The 20,758-nt window shown below is 41.3% G+C and overlaps 1 protein-coding gene across 2 annotated transcripts in view; it reads right to left on the bottom strand.

The window, feature by feature from the left end:
- Positions 1-20,484, bottom strand: part of ANKRD6 (ankyrin repeat domain 6) — an 83,733-nt gene extending 63,249 nt beyond the window's left edge. For both annotated transcript variants that reach the window (XM_058734707.1, XM_058734709.1), the window contains exon 1: positions 20,365-20,484. In XM_058734707.1, the coding sequence (XP_058590690.1) occupies positions 20,365-20,484 (120 nt within the window). The remainder of the gene's footprint in view (positions 1-20,364) is intronic.
- Positions 20,485-20,758: the final 274 nt, after the last annotated feature.

Here is a 20,758-nt window from a genome sequence, read left to right as displayed (position 1 = left end):
TTTGTATCTTCTGTATCAGAACCATGTGAATGAGCTACTTATTCAAAAACTGAACAATTTTTATCTTTTTAAGCAAATATATGGAGACTTCTGGAAGAATCATGCTACACGCAACATGTTCTCTCTCACGTGAACCTCTTCACCTGAGCAACATTCTTGTAAGCATGTATTTCCCCCACCGCCTACCTCTCGGGGACTGACAGCTTTCAGGAAAGGACTTACAAACCCAAAGGCTGGCAGACACAAGTTCAGACTCACACCATTTCAATAAGTCCTAATATTAAATACACACCCACAGAACCAAAAACAAAGCAAATGAATAACAACAAAATAGGTCCTTGGTTTCCACTGCTTCCCTGTGCCCTGGAAAGCTGGCTTCACAGACCCCTCCTGGAGGTTTTGACCAATGGGAAACAGGTTCAAGAGTAAGAAGTCCAGGCAGTAGCAGCAGGAGGGATGACGTACGCAGAGCCTGCTCTTGTTCTCTTTCCTAAACCATGAATGTACATCATTTACCTCCAGCCTTTCTTTGGAGTGACTGCCAGAAAATATCTATCAGCCCCACATGCTCTTCATTTCTGCAAGAACTATCAAGTGTCATGCTTGGGTTTACTACAATCAAACCCTTTGCTAAGGGTTTACCTTCAGGAATTAACTCCTGCCAATTGTGGAGGCTTGGCAAGTCCAAACTCTGCAGGGTAAGGGAGCAGAGTGTGGACCTCAGCAAGAGTGGCTGTTTCACCTCAAGCCCGAAGGTAATCTGGATGCGGTATTTCTCTTTTCCTCACAGGAATCTTTTTCACTTAAGGTCTTCAACTGATTGGACAAGGCCCATCCACACCATGGAGGATAATCTGCCTAACTCAGAGTCTACTGATTTAAGTATTAATCTCATCTATGAAACACCTTTACAAAAACATCTAGTTTTGACATCTACTTTTTTACAAAAACATCTAAATGTGTGACCAAATATCTGGGTGTCATGGCTTAGCCAAATTGAAACATAAAATTTACCATCACACAAGATCACAAAGATTTTATCCTGTTTTCTTCTACAATTTTTATAGTTTGTAATTCCTGCATTTAAGCCTATGATCCCTTTTGAGTTAATATTTACATGTGGTACATAACATTCACTTTTTTTGCATCCAATTGTTCCAGCACCATTTGTTGAAAAGACAGTTCTTGGGGCGCCTGAGTGGCTCAGTCGGTTAAGCACCTGACTTTAGCTCAGGTCATGATCTCACGGTTCGTGGGTTCAAGCCCCACATCGGGCTCTGTGCTGACAGCTCAGAGCCTGGAGCCTGCTTCAGATTCTGTGTGTCCCTCTCTCTCTCTGCCCCTCCCCTGCTCACGCTCTGTCTCTCTCTGTCTCTCAAAAAAAAGTAAATGTTAAAAACAAAATTAAAAAAAAAAAAAAAAGACTGTTCTTTTCCTGCTGAATTGCCTGGGTATGTTTGTCAAAAATCAATAGACCACGTGTGTGTAGATCTATTTGTGGACTCTTTATTCTGGTCTCTTGACCTTTTCTGTCTTGATTACGACAGTTGTATAGTGGACCTAGAAATCAAGCAGTGACAGCCCTCCAACTTTGTTCATCAAAATTGCTTTGGTTAGTCTAGATCCTTCAAGTTTTCATATAAATTTTAGAATCAGCTTCTCAACCTCCACCAAGAAAGCCTATAATGGTCATTTCTTTAATGCTAGAAATTGTGCTCAACAGTTGTCCTCCCATTTAACCTTCACAGCAACCACATAAGGTTGGGATTATCCTTATCTTTCAGATGAGGACATTGAATGGCTTTGCATCCTCTGCTCAGGACTCCTGCCTGGTACTCAGACCAAAACTCTCAGACCAAGAGGTGGACACTGTGCATTGTCAGGATCTCCTCCCGATGGCTACTGCACTTGGCACTAAGCACGGTTTTAAGTTCTTTGCATACATTGATTTAGTTGCTTAAACAACCAAATGGGTAGCTACTATTATTTAATACTCATTCCAGAGATGACAATATGAAACAAATATGAAGTAATCTCCCCAAGATAGCAGAGGTGGTAAATATGCTGGCATCTGAACCCAAGGCAGTCTGGTTCCCATATCCATGCTCACACCCTCTACACTACACAGCCTTGGTACGGAATTTCGAAGTTGCTACAAACCTCCAGGAATGGTATGCACGTGGCATGGGAAGGGGTTGGGGGAGAGTCGGTGGTAGAAAAGTCCCTTTGGCCTAACCCCCTCCCACAGGACAGCCTCGTTCTTTGTGTGTGTTGAGGGGGAGGGGGAGCAGGAAGGGATGGCTAGGGCTAATGCTGGAAAGAGCAGGGATAGTGCAGGCACTGGAAAAAGGGGCAGGCAGTGCCCTGAGCGTAGGACTCAGAGCCACACAGGGCTAATTCCCTCCCAGGTCAGCTTCTATGCTTAATTGGCCTTGACCCAGTTACTTCAAGTTCAGCAAGTCCCTTTCCTTACTAGTATGTCAGAGACAAGAGCACACAGCTGTTGGGAGCAATTCACTGAGGCAGTATTTGCGGAGCAGCGGTCCAGTGCTGCTACAAGCACTCAAACACAACTTCAATCGACTTGATTTTGCTTGGCAAATTACTAAAGTTAACATATGCTTATTTTAATAAGTGGAATGATACAATGGGAGAACCTATAAAACAAAGCTAATCATCTTCAGCACCAGGTAACCAACAGGAGCAGTCTCCTGTGTTCCCTGCTCAAGCAAGTACAAGCATGTTCACTTAGAGAAGTGGATTTGTTTTTCAACCAAAATACATCATACTGTACCCATCACTTGCTACCTGCCTTCTTCACTTATCAATGGATATAAATGGTCAACATAAGTTCTAACTCCCCAATTTCTTTGTGCATGAATATATGTATATGTATATATATATATGTATATATATATATGTATATGTATATATGCAAATTGACACAAACGAGATCTATATGACACTGTATACATTTGCATATTATCTTTGGTTCTCATTTTTGTCTTGCTTCCGGGCCCTCCTTCCCTACCTCCACAATCAGCCCCATGTGGCCACCCCCAGAGTTTTCTGCCTGCTCACTCTGCAGTGAACTCTGGGGGCATACTCTCTGAACAAGCTCCTTGAGGCCATAATCTGTACTTCTTAATCATCTAAATCCCTATGTTATTACTCAGGGGTAGTGGTAGAAATCAAGTGGAGTTCTGGTAAGCATTAATTTTATGAATAAAACCATTTTTCTTCTTCACTAAAGTTGCATCAAATAACCTTTGTCTGGTTGCTTTGGGAGGGAACAAAAGCTGCAGTGAAACATCCCAAGGACCTGAAAGCTCGATAAAAAGACACTTTGCCTGTGGATTCCTAGAGGCTCATGACTCTTACTATACGGTCGGCGCTTGGCATTAAGGAGAAGTACAGAGGGTTTATTCAGACAAAAAAAAAAACCTACTGGCATTGAGGTAACAAAACTAAGTTGTGTGTAAAGATTTTTAGCTAAAATGTGAGGTGACTATGGAGAGAAAAACAAAGCTTTCTTGCAAAGAAAAAAAATCCCACTTTCTGTTTTAATGCCAAATACGTCAGGCAGTATCTATGTGTGGGGCAACTAGAAAGGCACAGAGGAGAGAGAAAATTAGGAGGCAGACAGGGCCACGATAGGTCACTGGGAGCATCTGTAGGCAGAGGCATGTGAAGGAGTCAAAAGAAGGGAGGGTGGCTTGGGCTTCCGCTTGAGACTGGGCAAATGTGTGCATCCATTGGCAAAGAGACCGTGGAAAGAGGATTGGGTTTCAGGAGGGGCATAGGGACGGTGCTGGGTATTCAGATGTGATGTAGCTGGGATCACTCAGATAAAGATGCCCATCAGGGTAGCTTGGCAAGTCAATCAGGAGATACAGCTGAACTGGTGCCTGGCCAGAGCTGGTAAGTCAAGGCAGGTGTGCAGAGTAAGAGCAGATGAGGGCTGAGAGCCCCAAGGAAAGCCAGCTCCAGAGGCAGAGATGGCGAAAGGAGGTGGATGAGGCCGCATCAGAGAAGAAAACCAGAGGCAGAGCATCAGGGGGCCAAGGAAGCTTCATGGAGGGGAGGGTGGGCAACATGCCAACTCTAGCCCATCTCCCCAAAATAAACAGACTTTTTTTTCCCCTGTCTTGTTCACTGGTGTAAAGCAGGTGCTCAATTAATATTTGCTGGATAGGTGAGGTGACAGGTGACCAGTGGCACAGAAGTGAGGGGGGTGAGGAGCCAAATTACTGGGAGGTCCTGAGCCTCCAATTCTAACAGCCAATATACTCCAGGGACACATCTGATTTCACAGGATACCCACTGTTCATGTCAGGTTACCTGATCTAACTGAAAATGTGTTGGTCAATACAACATGAAAAATAATTGGTCTAAATATGAGAATTATGCAAATGGCTAATCAGAGTTTTTAGTAAGCTTCTTAAAACATGAATTTTAAATGTTTGTATGTAGTTTCCACACCAATTCCCTGCTCCCAATCCCATTAACTCTGAGGACTTGTCCTGTGCACAATTCCACCCCTACATGATGGATAAGGCATCACAGCAACACACTATTAGCTACTAAGTAAAGTCCCTATGAAAACAGAAGAGACTGCACTTGTCTGAGCCCTGGTGTAATAAAGAGGACATCTGCATGAGAGCCAGGAGATCCAGGCTCTGGTCCCAGCTCTGGCACTTTCTAGCTTGTCCAGTCACTCCCCTTTTATGGCCTTCCATTTCCTCACAACTCTAAAAGAAAAATCTGTGGGGTGTGTGTGTGTGTGTGTGTGTGTGTGTGTGTATGTATGTGTATGTATATATACACAGGGTTCTGGGGCTGAGCAACACGTATGTGAAAATAATTTGGAAAGTGTAAAGTGTGACACCATATGCAATACAATTATTGGGATACTGGCTTATTAAAGTGCCTGTATATGGAGCGCCTGGGTGGCTCAATCGTTTAATGATCTGACTCTTGGTTTCGGCTTAGGTCAAGATCTCACAGTTCGTGGAACTGAACACTGTGTCGGGCTCTGCACTGACAGCATGGAGCCTGCCTAGGATTCCCTCTCTCCTCTCTCTCTACCTCTCCCTCCCCACCATTACTCTCTCTCTCTCTCCCAAAATAAATAAATAAACATTTAAAAAAATAATCAAGTACCTATGCATATGAGGTCCCAGGCAGGAAAACATTTGCAGATTATATCTACCGTGTGCAAGATGCCAAGGAAGATAATCTAACAAGAAGTAGTTCACAGCGAGTTCACAATCCAAAATTATAAACCCACAGTTGCAGCATGCTGGGTCAGAGCAAGGATTCTGGAGCCAGATGGCCAGGATTTGAATCCCAACCCTGACACTTTCTAACTGAAACTCTGGATGGGTTAGTTACCTAACCTCTTCTTACCTGTTTCTTCATCTGTATAATGAGTTGAGGTTTAGAATATTTAATCACTGAATAGCTCTTGCAAGAGTACCAGGCACCTCATAAGCACTATCTAAGTGCAAGCAGTCTACACTCAACATTATTTCCCTCATTCAATGTACACAGGGCTTATTGTGTGAATACTGTGCTGGGCACTGCAGATTTTGTGCCCACTGAGATTTTATAACTGTGGCAACTCATGTTCTCATACTTAGTCTTTATGGAAGCCCTTTAAGTTTGGGGAGAAATTTGGGGTGCCTGATTGGCTCAGTGGGTAGAGTGTGTGACTCTTGATCTTGGGGTTGTAAGTTCGAGCCCCGCATTAGGTTTAGAGATTACCTAAAAATAAAATCTGAAAAAAAAGTTTGGGGCAGAATTTGAGATTCATGAAGTAAAGAGATTTGCCTACATCAGTGGCTCTTAGTCAGGAGACTAGTCAGGGGACGTTTAGCAATTTCTGGAAACATTTTTCGTTGTCACAACTAGGGAGAAGCATCTAATGAGTAGAAGCCAGAGCTGCTGCCCCTCTCGCTCCTCTCTTCCCTCCCACTCCTGGGAAAGAGAGAAGCCACCACTGTGGGTGGGTAGAGAAGCACTCAGTGCCTCCAGGAGGGGACTGCGCCCGCCCCTTCTGAACCTCTGAGTATGGCTGGACCAGGCAATGGGGCCGGCAGGCAGCCGAAGGTGTGCAACAGGGCCGGTGGGCGGCCATCCTTGACCTTTGGTCTGGTGGCCCAGCAGAACCCCTGGAAGCCCTGTGGTGAGGCCAAAGATTGTACAGGAACAGCTTAAGACCACTCAGTGGTCATTACTACCCATTCAGTGGCCTGAGCAGTGGGAGCTGCACCCCAGTCTTCAGCTGGGTGCTGAGCACTCCAGTCTGCGGTGGGGAATTGCTGAAAAGGCACAGAGGGACATGCCTACCTGCAGAGCAGGTCTGGGACCACAGGTGGAGTAGCCATGAACTCAGGAGCCGGAGTAGTCCGTTCACCCTAAAATTCTTCCTTGATTTAGATGGCAGAGAAGTGGGGGGATCCATACATCCCGTGTCTCTCAAACAAAGAAGTGTAGAAGCCAAAGGACTTTGAACACCAGAGCCTGGGAGGAAAAGAGACTGCATCTACTAGTAAGAAAATGGGAAAGCTGGAAAAAAGATAGGGCTACTCCAAGGAACAAATCAAAGCATACCTGGTAGAGGGTACAAAATATTACTATGAGTAGGGTAATAAAATAACCAAAGTCACAACAACAGAGGGCAAGTAACAAGCCCCGAAAAAATACCTCCTGAAAGGCCAGACCCTGGACAATGTTGACCCTCCTTTAATATAGCAGTGCTTGCAGGTGCAGAGCACACAAGCTTTTAAAACGCATAAGGGACAGAAAACTAGCCAAAATGATGAAACAGAAGAATTCTCCTCAAAAGAAACTCCAGGAAGTAGCAACAGCTAACGAACTGATCAAAACCAATTTAAGCAATATAACAGAACAAGAATTTACAATAATAGTCATAAAATCAATCGCTTGGCTTGAAAAAAGCATAGAGAACAGCAGAGAATCTATTGCTAGACATCAAGGAACTAAAAAATAGTCGTGATGAATTAAAAAATACTATAAATGAGGTGCAAAATAAAATGGAGGCAGCCATAGCATGGATTGAAGAGGCAGAGGCGAGAATAGGTGAATTATAAGATAAAATTATGGAAAAAGAGGAAGCTGAGAAAAAGAGAGATAAAAAAGTCCAGGAGTACAAGGGGAGAATAGAGAACTAAGTTGATGCAATCAAATGGAACAATATCCATATCACAGGACTTCTAGAAGAACAAGAAGAGAGAGAGAAAGGGGCTGAAGGTGTACTTGAACAAATCACAGCTGAGAGCTTCCCTGATCTGGGGAAGGAAACAGGCATTGAAATCCAAGAGGCACAGAGAACTCCCTTCAGATGTAACTTGAATCAATCTTCTGCATGAAGTGAAATTGGCAAATTTCAGAGAGAATTCTGAAAGCAGCTAGGGATAAACGGGCCCTAACATACAAAGGTAGACACATAAGGGTAGTAGCAGACCTATTTACTGACCCTTGGCAGGCCAGAAGGGAGTGGCAGGTAATCTTCAATGTGATGAACAGAAAAAATATGCAGCCAAGAATCCTTTATCCAGCAACTCTGTCATTCAGAATAGAAGGACAGATAAAAGTTTTCTGAAACAAGCAAAAACTGAAGGAATTCATCACCACTAAACCAGCCCTACCAGAGATCCTAAGGGGGACTCTGTGAGTGAAATGTTGCAAGGACCACAAAGTACCAGAGACATCACTACAAGCATGAAACCTACAGACATCACAATGACTCTAAACCCATATCTTTCAACAATAACACTGAATGTAAATGGACTAAATGCTCCAACCAGAAGACACAGGGTATCAGCATGGATAAAAAAAACAAGACCCATCTATTTGCTGTCTACAAGAGACTCATTTTAGACCTGAGGACACCTTCAGATTGAAAGTGAGGGGATGGAGAACTATCATGCTATTGGAAGTCAAAAGAAAGCTGGAGTAGCCATACTTACATCAGACAAACTAGGCTTTAAATTAAAGGCTGTAACAAGAGATGAAGAAGGGCATTATATAATAATTACAGGGTCTATCCATCAGGAAGAGCTAACAATTATACATGTCTATGAGCTGAATATGGAAGCCCCCAAATATATAAAACAATCACAAACATAAGCAACCTTATTGATAAGAATGTGGTCATTGCAGGAGACTTTAATACTCCACTTACAACAATGGATAGATCATCTAGACACAGGATCAATAAGGAAACAAGGGCCTTGAATGATACATTGGATCAGATGGACTTGACAGATATATTTAGAACTCTGCATCCCAAAGCAACAGAATATACTTTCTTGTCAAGTGCACATGGAACATTCTCCAAGATAGACCACATACTGGGTCACAAAACAGCCCATCATAAGTATAAAAGAATTGAGATCATACCATGCATACTTTCAGACCACAATGCTATGAAACTTGAAATCAACCCCAGGAAAAAGTCTGAAAAACCTCCAAAAGCATGGAGGTTAAAGAGCACCCTACTAAAGAATGAATGGGTCAACCAGGCAATTAGAGAAGAAATTAAAAAATATATGGAAACAAATGAAAATGAAAATACAACAATCCAAATGCTTTGGGATGCAGCGAAGGCAGTCCTGAGAGGAAAATACATTGCAATCCAGGCCTATCTCAAGAAACAAGAAAAATCCCAAATACAAAATCCAACGGCACACCTAAAAGAAATAGAAGCAGAACGGCAAAGACACCCCAAGCCCGGCAGAAGAAGAGAAATAATAAAGATCAGAGCAGAAATAAACAATATAGAATCTAAAAAAACTGGAGAGCAGATCAATGAAACCAAGAGTTGGTTTTTTTTTTTTTTTTTCAACGTTTTTTATTTTTATTTTTGGGACAGAGAGAGACAGAGCATGAACGGGGGAGGGGCAGAGAGAGAGAGGGAGACACAGAATCGGAAACAGGCTCCAGGCTCCGAGCCATCAGCCCAGAGCCTGACGCGGGGCTCGAACTCGCGGACCGCGAGATCGTGACCTGGCTGAAGTCGGACGCTTAACCGACTGCGCCACCCAGGCGCCCCAAGAGTTGGTTTTTTGAAAAAATAAACAAAAGTGACAAACCTCTAGCCAGGCTTCTCAAAAAGAAGAGGGAGATGACCCAAATAGATAAAATCATGAATGAAAATGGAATTATTACAACCAATCTCTCAGAAATATAAGCAATTATCAGGGAATACTATGAAAAATTATATGCCAACAAACTAGACAACCTGGAAGAAATGGACAAATTCCTAAGCACCCACACACTTCCAAAATTCAAACAGGAAGAGATAGAAAACTTGAACAGACCCATAACTAGCGAAGAAATTGAATCAGTTATCAAAAAACTCCCAACAAATAAGAGTCCAGGACCAGATGGCTTCCCTGGGGAATTCAACCAGACATTTAAAGCCGAGATAATACGTATCCTTCTCAAGCTGTTCCAAAAAATAGAAAGTGAAGAAAAACTCCCAGACTCATTCTATGAAGCCAGCATTACTTTGACTCCCAAACCAGACAGAGACCCAGCAAAAAAAGAGAGAACTACAGGCCAATATCCCTGATGAATATGGATGCAAAAATTCTCAACAAGATACTAGCAAATCAAATTCAACAGCATATAAAAAGAATTATTCATCATGATCAAGTGGAATTCATTGCTGGGCTGCAGGGCTGGTTCAATATTCTCAAATCAATCAATGTGATACATCACATTAATAAAAGAAAACATAAGAACCATATGATCCTGTCAATCAATGCAGAAAAAGCATTTGATAAAATTCAGCATCCTTTCTTAATAAAAACCCTTGAGAAAGTCGGGATAGAAGGAACATACTCAAACATCATAAAAACCATTTATGAAAAGCCCACAGCTAATATCATCCCCAATGAGGAAAAACTAAGAGCTTTCCCCCGGAGATCAGGAACATGACAGGGATATCCACTCTTACCGCTGTTGTTCAACATAGTGTTGGAAGTTCTAGCATCAGCAATCAGACAACAAAAGGAAATCAAAGGCATCAAAATTGACAAAGATGAAGTCAAGATTTCACTTTTTGCAGATGACATGATAATCTACATGGAAAACCTGACACACTCCACCAAAAGTCTGCTAGAACTGATACATGAGTTCTGCAAAGTCAAGGGATACAAAATTAATGTACAGAAATCAGTTGCATTCTTATACGCTAATAATGAAGCAACAGAAAGACAAATAAAGAAACTGATCCCATTCACAATTGCACCAAGAAGCATAAAATACCTAGGGATAAACCTAGATGTAAAAGATGCAAAAGGTCTGTATGCTGAAAACTATAGAAAGCTTATGAAGGAAATTGAAGAAGATACAAAGAAATGGAAAAACATTCCATGCTCATGGATTGGAAGAATAAATATTGTTAAAATGTCAATACTACCCAAAGCAATCTACACATTCAATGCAATCCCAATCAAAATTGCACCAGCATTCTTCTCGAAGCTAGAACAAGCAATCTTAAAATTTGTATGGAGCCACAAAAAACCCCGAATAGCCAAAGTAATATTGAAGAAGAAGACCAAAGCGGGAGGCATCACAATCCCAGACTTTGGCCTCTACTACAAAGCTGTAATCATCAAGACAGCATGGCATTGGCACAAAAACAGACACATAGACCAATGGAATAGAATAGAGACTCCAGAATTGGACCCACAGATGTATGGCCAACTAATCTTTGACAAAGCAGGAAAGAATATCCAATGGAAAAATGACAGTCTCTTTAACAAATGGTGCTGGGAGAACTGGACAGCAACATGCAGAAGAATGAAACTAGACCACTTTCTTACACCATTCACAAAAATAAATTCAAAATGGATGAAGGACCTAAATGGGAGACAGGAAACCATCAAAACCCTAGAGGAGAAAGCAGGAAAAAACCTCTCTGACCTCAGCCGCAGCAATTTCTTACTCAAAACATCTCCAAAGGCAAGGGAATTAAAAGCAAAAATGAACTATTGGGACCTCATGAAGATAAAACTTCTGCACTGCAAAGGAAACAATCAACAAAACTAAAAAGTAACTGATGGAATGGGAGAAGATATTTGCAAATGACATATTGGACAAAGGGCAAGTATCCAAAATCTATAAAGAACTCACCAAACTCCACACCCGAAAAACAAATAAGCCAGTGAAGAAATGGGCAGAAAACATGAATAGGCACTTCTCTAAAGAAGACATCCGGATGGCCAACAGGCACATGAAAAGATGCTCAATGTCGCTCCTCATCAGGGAAATACAAATTAAAACCATACTGAGATATCACCTCATGCCAGTCAGAGTGGCTAAAATGAACAAATCAGGAGACTATAGTTGTTGGCGAGGATGTGGAGAAACGGGAACCCTCTTGCACTGTTGGTGGGAATGCAAACTGGTGCAGCCACTTTGGAAAACAGTGTGGAGGTTGCTCAAAAAATTAAACATAGATCTATCCTATGACCCAATAAATAGCTAGGAATTTACCCAAGGGATACAGGAGTGCTGATGCATAGGGGCACTTGTACCCCAATGTTTATAGCAGCACTTTCAACAATAGCCAAATTATGGAAAGAGCCTAAATGTCCATCAACTGATGAATGGATAAAGAAGTTGTGGTTTATATACACAATGGAATACTACTTGGCAATGAGAAAGAAAGAAGGAAATATAGCCTTTTGTAGCAACGTGGATGGCGCTGGAGAGTGTTATGCTAAGTGAAGTAAGTCATACAGAGAAAGACAGATACCATATGTTTTCACTCTTCTGTGGATCCTGAGAAACTTAACAGAAGACCATGGGGGAGGGGAAGGGAAAAAAAAAGTTACAGAGAGGGAAGGAGGCAAACCATAAGAGACTTTTAAAAACTGAGAATAAATTGAGGGTTGAGGGGGGTGGGAGGGAGAGGAAAGTGGGTGGTGGGCATTGAGGAGGGCACCTATTGGGATGAGCACTGGGTGTTGTATGGAAACCAATTTGCCAATAAATTACATATTAAAGAAAAAATAAATAAAATTCATAGAAAAAATAATTAAAAAAAAAAAAAAAGAAGAAGAAGAAGAAGCCAGAGATGCTGCCAAACATTCTACCATGCATAGGGCCAATTCCCTCAACAAAGAACCGTGTGACCCAAAATGTCAATAATACAGAAGTCAAGAAACCCTGGCCACATTAACAAGTAGTTAATAAACAGTGGAGCCTGTACCAAGGTCTTTGGATTCCAAATCCATTGCTTTTCTTCTATGCAAAACACACAGAAATGTGGGAGATAAACTCAGACCCAGGTCAGAGTGATAGTCTGGTGGGGGGTTCGGAGTAGTCACAGATACAGAAGTATCCAATTATTAGAGACACAGAGTGAAGGGGTAGCATTTCATCAGTTGAAAAGAGACAGAGTTCCATGCAGGATACTTCTCTGAGTGCAATCCCTGAGCCAGATTCTGAATGAGTAGACCTTACAGGGGCAGAGTGGGTGCATAAGGCCTTGAAAGAGGTCTTGCAAGGAAGAATCTATAAACTGAGTTTCCCAGGAAACACTGTGAGCTCAAAGACAATAAAATATTGCCCTCAAGGTTCTGAGGCAAAACAATTCTCGGCCTAGGTTTTATACCAAACTGTCACTTAAGTGATTAGAATAAAGATATATTTTCAGACATGCAGACTCTCAAAACATTTATCTTCCTGTTCTCTTTCTTCAGAAGTTACCAGTGACCATGCATCACCAAAGGGAGGGTGATGTGGGTTGTGGCAAATGGGATCTAACACAGGGGAGAGGTGAATGGAATTCTCAGGATGACTCTGTTCAAGTAGAACTAGAGAGAAACCCAGATCAAACTGGAATGGAGAGATGGATGACTCCAGAAGGGATATCTATCTCAAGGGAAAGAATAAAACTGATAAGTACATGATGGGATTAATCATGGAAAATTGTACTAAGAACCGTTTTACAGAATTGCTGGAGGATAGAGGGAAGACTTAATTATAAGTCTGAATAAAACTAAACAAATAAAAAATCAAGGCAATTATCAAGTCCAGGAAAAACAGCAAGTTACATAAAAATGGAAATGTGATTAATTATAGTACAACTCTTGGCTCACCAATGAACAGCAATTACATAATCACAGTAAGCACAAATCTGCTCAAAAACTGTGATATAACAAGATTGAGACAGTGTGGAAGAGCAAGGGGCAATAGATTATGTCTAACACTGATCAATCTTGGGGTGCCTGGGTGGCTCAGTCAATTGAGCATCTGACTCTTGATTTCAGCTCAGGTCATGTTCTCACAGCCATGAGATCAAGCCCTGTGTCAGGCTCTGTGCTGAGTGTGAAGTCTGCTTGGGATTCTCTCCCCCTCTCTCTCTGCTCCTTGCCTCCTCGTGCATGTGCACACACACATGCTCTCTCTCAAAATAAATAAATAAACATTAAAAAAAATAAAGTTGATCGATCTCTCCCATGCATTCATTCTCAAGAAGACATAAGTGCTGTGTCATTCAACACAGTAGCCAACAGTCACATGTGGCATTCAAATTTTAATTAAAATTAAATTTGAAATTAAGCCACACTAGCCACATTCTAGGTACTCAATAGCCATGTGTTGCTAACCTAAATATAGACAGATATAGAACAGCACAAATATAGAACATTTCACTATCATAGAAAATTCTGTTGAACAGTGCTGTACTAGGGGGTGTACCACATCAAACCAAGGGAGTAAACCAAGAAAGAAAAAGACACTGAGGTCCAAAACCAAATCAACATATACAAAAATGGTAAGCGGAATCCCTAGTATAATAGTGAAGAGTGATATCTGTCAGAAGGCCTGAAGGGCCACCAGTCCAGACTAAAATAGGGGAGGGATCTCCAGAGAACATCTCTGCAAAGAGACTCAGTGGAGAGATTTATCTAACACATCTGAACATCCAGAGAGAAGATCAGGAACTGGGGAAGAGTTTGGGGATGACTTGTTATATGTACACACAAAACCAAGGGAACAAACATGGGATAATTATTAACATCATAGTAAGGAAATTACTACCAAAGTAAAAAAAAAAAAAAAACCAGGAAACATAATGATACTACATACTACATGGCTCAGCTATACATAAACTTGTTAAATTAATGTAAAGACCAAATGCTGATGTCACCTAAGTAATGACACAACTATATTATGACGGTAGAAACTGTATCTGAGAGCAGGGTAGAGGAAGAAAGCTATATCTTAAAGCATCGGTTTTTATATTAAGTCAGCGGATGACGCCTAAAATGGAAAAATCAAAATCAAGCAATGTCAGGACATCATTTACAAATGTAAACACTAAAAGAAACTACCAAAAGACTTGCATGTAGTTGCCTATGGAGACTCAGAAATGGAAGACAAATATAGTAAAAATACTTGACACTTTATGTGTAGGTGTAACATAAAAATTAAAGTAATACCTAAACTGCTTTTTGTTTGTTTTTATTCTAATTCCAGTTAGTTAACATTCAGTGCGATATTAGTTTCAGATGTATGAGATAGTGATTCAGCACTTCCATACAGCACCCAACAAGTAATCCCTATCACTTATTTAACCCATCTCCCAACCCCTTCCCTCTGGTAACCATCGGTTTGTACTCTATAATTAAGAGTCTGTTTCTTGGTTTCTCTCTCTCTCTCTCTGTCTCTCTCTCTCTTTCACTTTGCTTGTTTGAATTGTTTCATTAATTCCACATGAGTGAAATCATATGGTATTTCTCCTTCTCTGACTGACTTGTTTCACTTAGCAGATACTCTCTAGCTCCATCCATGTTGTCACAAATGGCAAGATTTAGTTCTTTTTTATGGCTGAATAATATTCTGTTCCAGAATATATAAAACACCTTCTTTATCCATTCACCTATCAATGGATACTTGGGCTGCTTCCATATCTTGGTTATTGGAAATAATACTGCTATAAACATAGGGGTGAATGTATCCCTTTTAATTAGTGTTTTTCTTTTTTTAATTTTAACTTTATTTAAAAACTTTTTAAAGTTTATTTATTTAGTTTGAGAGAGAGAGAGAGCGAGCACAAAAGCACAAGAGCAACAGGAGCAGAGAGAGAGGGAGAGAGAATTACAAGCAGGCTCTTTTGATGTAGTCCCAATAGTTTATTTTTGCTTGTTTCCCTTGCCCCAGGAGACATATCTAGAAAGAAGTTGCTATGGCCACTGTCAGAGAAGTTACTGCTTGCAGTCTTATCTAGGATTTTTATACTTTCAGGTCTCACATTTAGGTCTTTAATCCATGTTGAATTTATTTTTGTGTATGGTAAGAAAATGGTTTCATTCTTTTGCATGTAGCTGTCCAGTTTTCCCAGCACCATTTGTTGAAGAGACTTTTTCCCACTGCATATCTTCCCTTCTTTGTTGAAGATTAATTGACCATATAATTTTGGATTTATTTCTGGATTTCTATTCTGTTCCATTGGTTTATGTGTATATTTTTGTGCTGGTACCATACTGTTTTGATTACCGCAGCTTTGTAATATAATTTGAAGTCTGGAATTGTGATGCCTCTGGCTTTGCTTTTCTTTTTCAAGATTGCTATAGCAGCTATTTGGGATCTTTTGTGGTTCCATACACATTTTAGGATTGTTTATTCTAGTTCTGTGAAAAATGCTGTTGGTATTTTGATAAGGATTGCATTGAATGTGTACATTGCTTTTGGTAGTATGGGCATTTTAACAATATTTTTTCTTCCAATCCATGAGCATGAATGTGTTTCCATTTCTTTGTGTAGCCTTCAATTTCTTTCATCAGTGTTTAATAGTTTTCAGAGTACAGGTCTTTCACCTCTTTTGGTTAGGTTTATTCCTAGGTATTTTATTATTTTTGGTACAATTGTAAATCAGATTGTTTTCTTAATTTCTCTTTCTGCTGCTTCATTATTGGTGTAAAGAAATGAAATAGGGGCACCTGAGTGGCTCAGTCAGTTAAGTAAGCGACTCTTGATTTCGGCTCAGGTTGTGACCGTTCGTGAGATTGAGCCCTGTGTCAGGCTCCACACTGACAGCATGGAACCTGCCTAGGATTCTCTCTCACCCTCTCTCTCTGCCCCTCCCTCCCTCTCTCTCTCAAAACAAATAAATAAACTTAAAAAAAAAGAAATGAAACAGATTTCTATAGATTGATTTTGTATCCTGCGACCTTATTGAATTTATCAATTCTAGCAGTTTTTTGGGGGACTAAACACTAAAGGTTTTCTATAGAGAGTATCATGTCATCTGCAAAGAGTGAACGTTTTACTTCTTCCTTACCAACCCCGAGGCCTATTTCCCCCCTTGTCTGACTGCTGTGCTAGGACTTCCAGTACTATGTGGAATAAAAGTGTTGAGAGTGGGCATCCTAATCTTGTTCCTGACCTTAGGGGAAAACCTCTCACTTATTCCCCATTAAGGATGATTTTCACTGTAAGTTTTTCATAAATGGCCTTTATTACGTTGAAGTTTGTTCCCTCTAAACCTACTTTATTGAGGGTTTTTATCATGAATGGATGTTGTACTTTGTCTAAACTTTTTTAAATGAAAAATTAAGCTGATTAATCAACTTAGCCCTATATGCATATTCATTATAGAAATATGGAGATAAATGCCAGCAGGAAAACAGCTAAGAGATCTGAGAGTTTGTTCTTTTGGGGAGCAGAGTTGAGGGGTGGGCAGGAGACAGCTCTTTCTGTTAAATGCCTTCCAACAGTATTTGAACTTATACTTTTAAACCTCCTATGTGTCTGCATTACTTTGAAAAAGATAACTATTAAAGAACAAATGATGTAAAAAAATTAAAAAGATAGGCAACAACAAGCATTGGCAAGGATACAGAGAAACTGGAACCCTTAAACACTGCGATGGGAATGTAAAATGGTACAACCACCCTGAAAAATAGTTTGGCAGTTCCTTAAAATGCTAAGCACAGATTTATCGTTTATTCCATCAATTCCACTCCTGGGTATTTACTAAAGAGAAATGAAAACACGTCCACACAAAAACCGTACACCGGCATTCACAGCAGCATTATTCATAATAGTTCCAAGCTGGAAACAACCCAAAACATCCACCAACTGATGACTAGGTAAACAAAATGTGGCGTATCCATACAATGAGATATTATTCTGCAATAAAAGAGAATGACATACTGATGTAGGCTATAACATAGATCGACTCTGAAAACATTAGGCTAAGTGAAAAAAGTCGGACACAAAAGGCTACATACTATATGATTCCATTTATGGGAAATGTCCAGAAAACAGATATTTAAATTTTTTTAGGTTTATTTATTTATTTTGAGAGAGACAGAGAAAGCATGAGTAGGGGAGGGGCAGAGAGAAAGAGGATGAGAGAGAATCCGAAGCAGGCTCTGCACCATCACTGCACAGCCCGATGCAGGGTTCAAACCCATGAAACCATACGATCATGACCCGAGCCAAAACTGAGAGTCAGACGCTTAACCCACTGAGCCACCCAGGCGCCTCTAGAAAACAGATACGTAGAGACAGAAAGTAGATTAATGGTTGCCAGGAGCTGGGGGTGGGAATGGGGAATGACAGCTAATGAGTAGAAAGTTTCTTACTGGGATGATGGAAATGTTCTAAAATTAAAACACGGTAATTATTGTACAACTCTGTAAATACATCAAAAATCACTGAATTGTATACTTTAAATGGGTGAATTTTATGACATGTAAGTTATACCTCAATAAACCTGTTTTTAAAAAAAGCAAATGATGAAGTCTGTTTTAAAAAGAAAACTTTCAGGGCACCTGGACAGGTCAGTTGGTTAAGTAGCCGATTCTTGATTTCAGCTGAGGTCATGATCTCACAGTTGTGAGATCGAGCTCCATGTCAGGCTCCACGCTGGGTGTGGAGCCTGCTTAAGATTCTCTCTCTCTCCCTCTCCCTCTGCCCCTCCCCTGCTTGCACATGCATTCTCTCCCTCAAGAAAGAAAGTTCACGTTAGAAAGAAAAAGAAAACTTTCAGACTATGAGCTAAATGTTTATCAATAATTTGTTATTGTACCAATCCTGAAAAGATGGTATCATTGAGTCTTTTACAGTAAGGAAACTGATGCTCTAAGAAGTCAAGCAAGTGGCACAACTAGCAAACATAGCAAAGTGAAAATATGTGAGCATGCACCCTAACTACAGAGTTCATGCACCTTCTTGCAGGTGTGATTGCCCAGACCCTGAAGAGCTGTGGGCGAATCACACCAAAGCCTGAGCTATGGCTCCCTTCACCGTCAGTTCCATACAAGCTTATCACCATTTATGTGCAGGGCATTATTAGGCCAATAGGTGACCTCTGCATAGCCCAATATTTTGTCAGAGACAAGCATCGTGATATTGTTTATAATGAATATGTATCTGGTTTTAGTGTCCGTTCCTGGCTCATAGCTCCCCAAATCCTTGGAATTTCCTAAGTGATAAGAACAACAGGAACATCTTTTTTTACAGTAGCTGGTCTTTGTCCTCATTCCTGAAATAGCTCCAGAGACAAAAAAGTGAAACTAATGTGTTCTTCATAATAAGCCCCTTTCAACCACACCTGAATTTATGTTAATGAGGGAACTTTTAGAAAGCCCTAAGGATGCTGCTGGTTGCCAGGGCAACCAACCATAATTAGATGGTCACATTTTCAGTCCCATCCCCTGACCTCCAGGAAGAGGGGTGAGGCTGGAGGTTGAATGTCAATGAGCAATCAGCAATGAAGCCTCCATAAAAATCCAAGACAAGCCAGAAAACTTCTGGGCTGGGGAAGACATGGAAGTTCCGGTAGGGTGGTGCACTCAGAGCGCATGGAAGCTCTGTAGCCTTTTCCTCATACCTTGCCTTATGTATCTCTTCTATCTGGCTGGTCCTCAGTTACAACCTTTCACAATGAACTAGTAATTTGGTAAGCAAAATGTCTTCCTGAGTTCTGTGAGCTGCTCTAGCAGATCAGTCAAACGCAGGGGATCTGGGGATTGTGGGAACCCTTGATTCTGTGTTGGTCAGAAGCACAGGTGACAACCTGGACTTGGCGGCTGGCATCTGAAGTGGAGTGGGGGGAAATGCAGTCTGGTGGGACTGAGCCCTTAACCTGTGAGGCCTGATGCCACCTCCAGGTAGACAGTGTCGGAATTAACTGCTTGGTGGGGCCAAAAAAGCACACGTCAGAATCATAAAATGCAGAGACCGCATGTGAGTAACTGAAAATGCGTGCTGGCCAATCTGTGCCACAGGTGGTCAGACATTAGCATTTGAAAATTAAGCTTCGCTTCTCTCCACAGCTATGTGGGGTGGCCTGGAGGGTGGGCTTTGGAGCCAGACTCTGTAGGTACAAGTAGCAATTCTGCCACCCAACAGCTGAAGAACAGACCCTGAGCAAGTAACTCTCTGTGCCTCAGGCTCTCTACATCTCTACAGTGGGGATGAAAAAAAGAACCTCTTCTAGAGGACTATAAAGTCCTTAGAGCAATACTAAGTGCTCAATAAGTGCCTTCCATCAGCATTATTTCATCTATACATTTTAACTTGTCACCTAACTATGCAGCCTGACTTTCCCCACTTTTGCTACAATATCGCCCTTTAGCCAGTATGCTTTCTCATCTACCGTGGAATTATCTGTTTCCTGACCCATATGAAATGAAAGCCCAAAGAGATGGTGGCTGTCATCTGGCCCAAGTCTGTTACTGTACATATGGGAACAGTGAGGTTCTGCACAGCCGATGGGCTGCCCTGTTCCTGTACAATAATGAGATTACTGTACATTTTTTCCAATAACTTTTTATGCCCCCCAACTTCTCCAGAGACACCTCTTGTCCATTTAGCTAAAGAAGTAGGTGAGAAAAGGCCATACTGTGATTTTTTAAAGACTGTCAAATGCTAATTACAAGTCACTCCAGGGGCACCTGGATGGCTCAGTTGGTTAAGCATCTGACTTCAGCTCAGGTCATGATCTCACGGTCTGTGAGTTCGAGCCTCACATCAGACTCTGTGCTGACATCTCAGAGCTTGGAGCTGCTTCAGATTCTGTGTCTCCCTCTCTCTCTCTGCTCCTCCCCCACTCTCACTCTGCCTCTCTCTCTCTTTCTCCAGAATAAATAAACATTAAAAAAAATAATAAGTCACTCCACTTGAAAGATAGCATTGAAAGCATTTTAATCCTCCTTCCTGCTTCCCAAACTGCCACCACTGGAAAAAAGAAAAAGCTAGTTCCATGAAAGCTTCAAACCAACACAAAAGTTGTACAGACAATGGTTATTAAGAGGTAGGCTTTTTCCCAGGGAATGGTTAAAGTGTTAGTTTTTTTTTTCTTGTTACCTTGGTAACTGCTACCTTGGCGCCCTTGTTGATGAGCTGAACCACATTCTCTGCTTGGCCTTTGTACGCAGCTATGAGAAGGCGTTCAGAAAGTGCAGCGACCGCATCCTGCTGGCTCATGAATTAGGAGAAAAAGAGGTTTTCAGGAAAGCAGTAGACAAGTTCCTTCAGCTCAACACGATGCCACTGGCCCGGGCAGGCACCCACGGGTAAAGACGCTCCCGATCATCAGAAGGTGCCTGTATTACTATGCCATCTTCGGGACCTAGGGATTACAAACAAAGTTGCCATCAGCACCACTCAGCACACAGGACAGGCCACACACCTCCTCTCTCTGATTTTAGGGCATCTGCTGATCGCTCACTGCAGGGGACAGAAGCTGAGTAAAGATAGG

The sequence above is a fragment of the Neofelis nebulosa genome, chromosome 6, assembly GCF_028018385.1.
Source record: "Neofelis nebulosa isolate mNeoNeb1 chromosome 6, mNeoNeb1.pri, whole genome shotgun sequence".
NCBI classification, from domain to species: Eukaryota; Metazoa; Chordata; class Mammalia; order Carnivora; family Felidae; genus Neofelis; species Neofelis nebulosa.
Note: the sequence above shows the minus strand (reverse complement) of the source record. Positions and strands in the feature narration are given on the sequence as shown.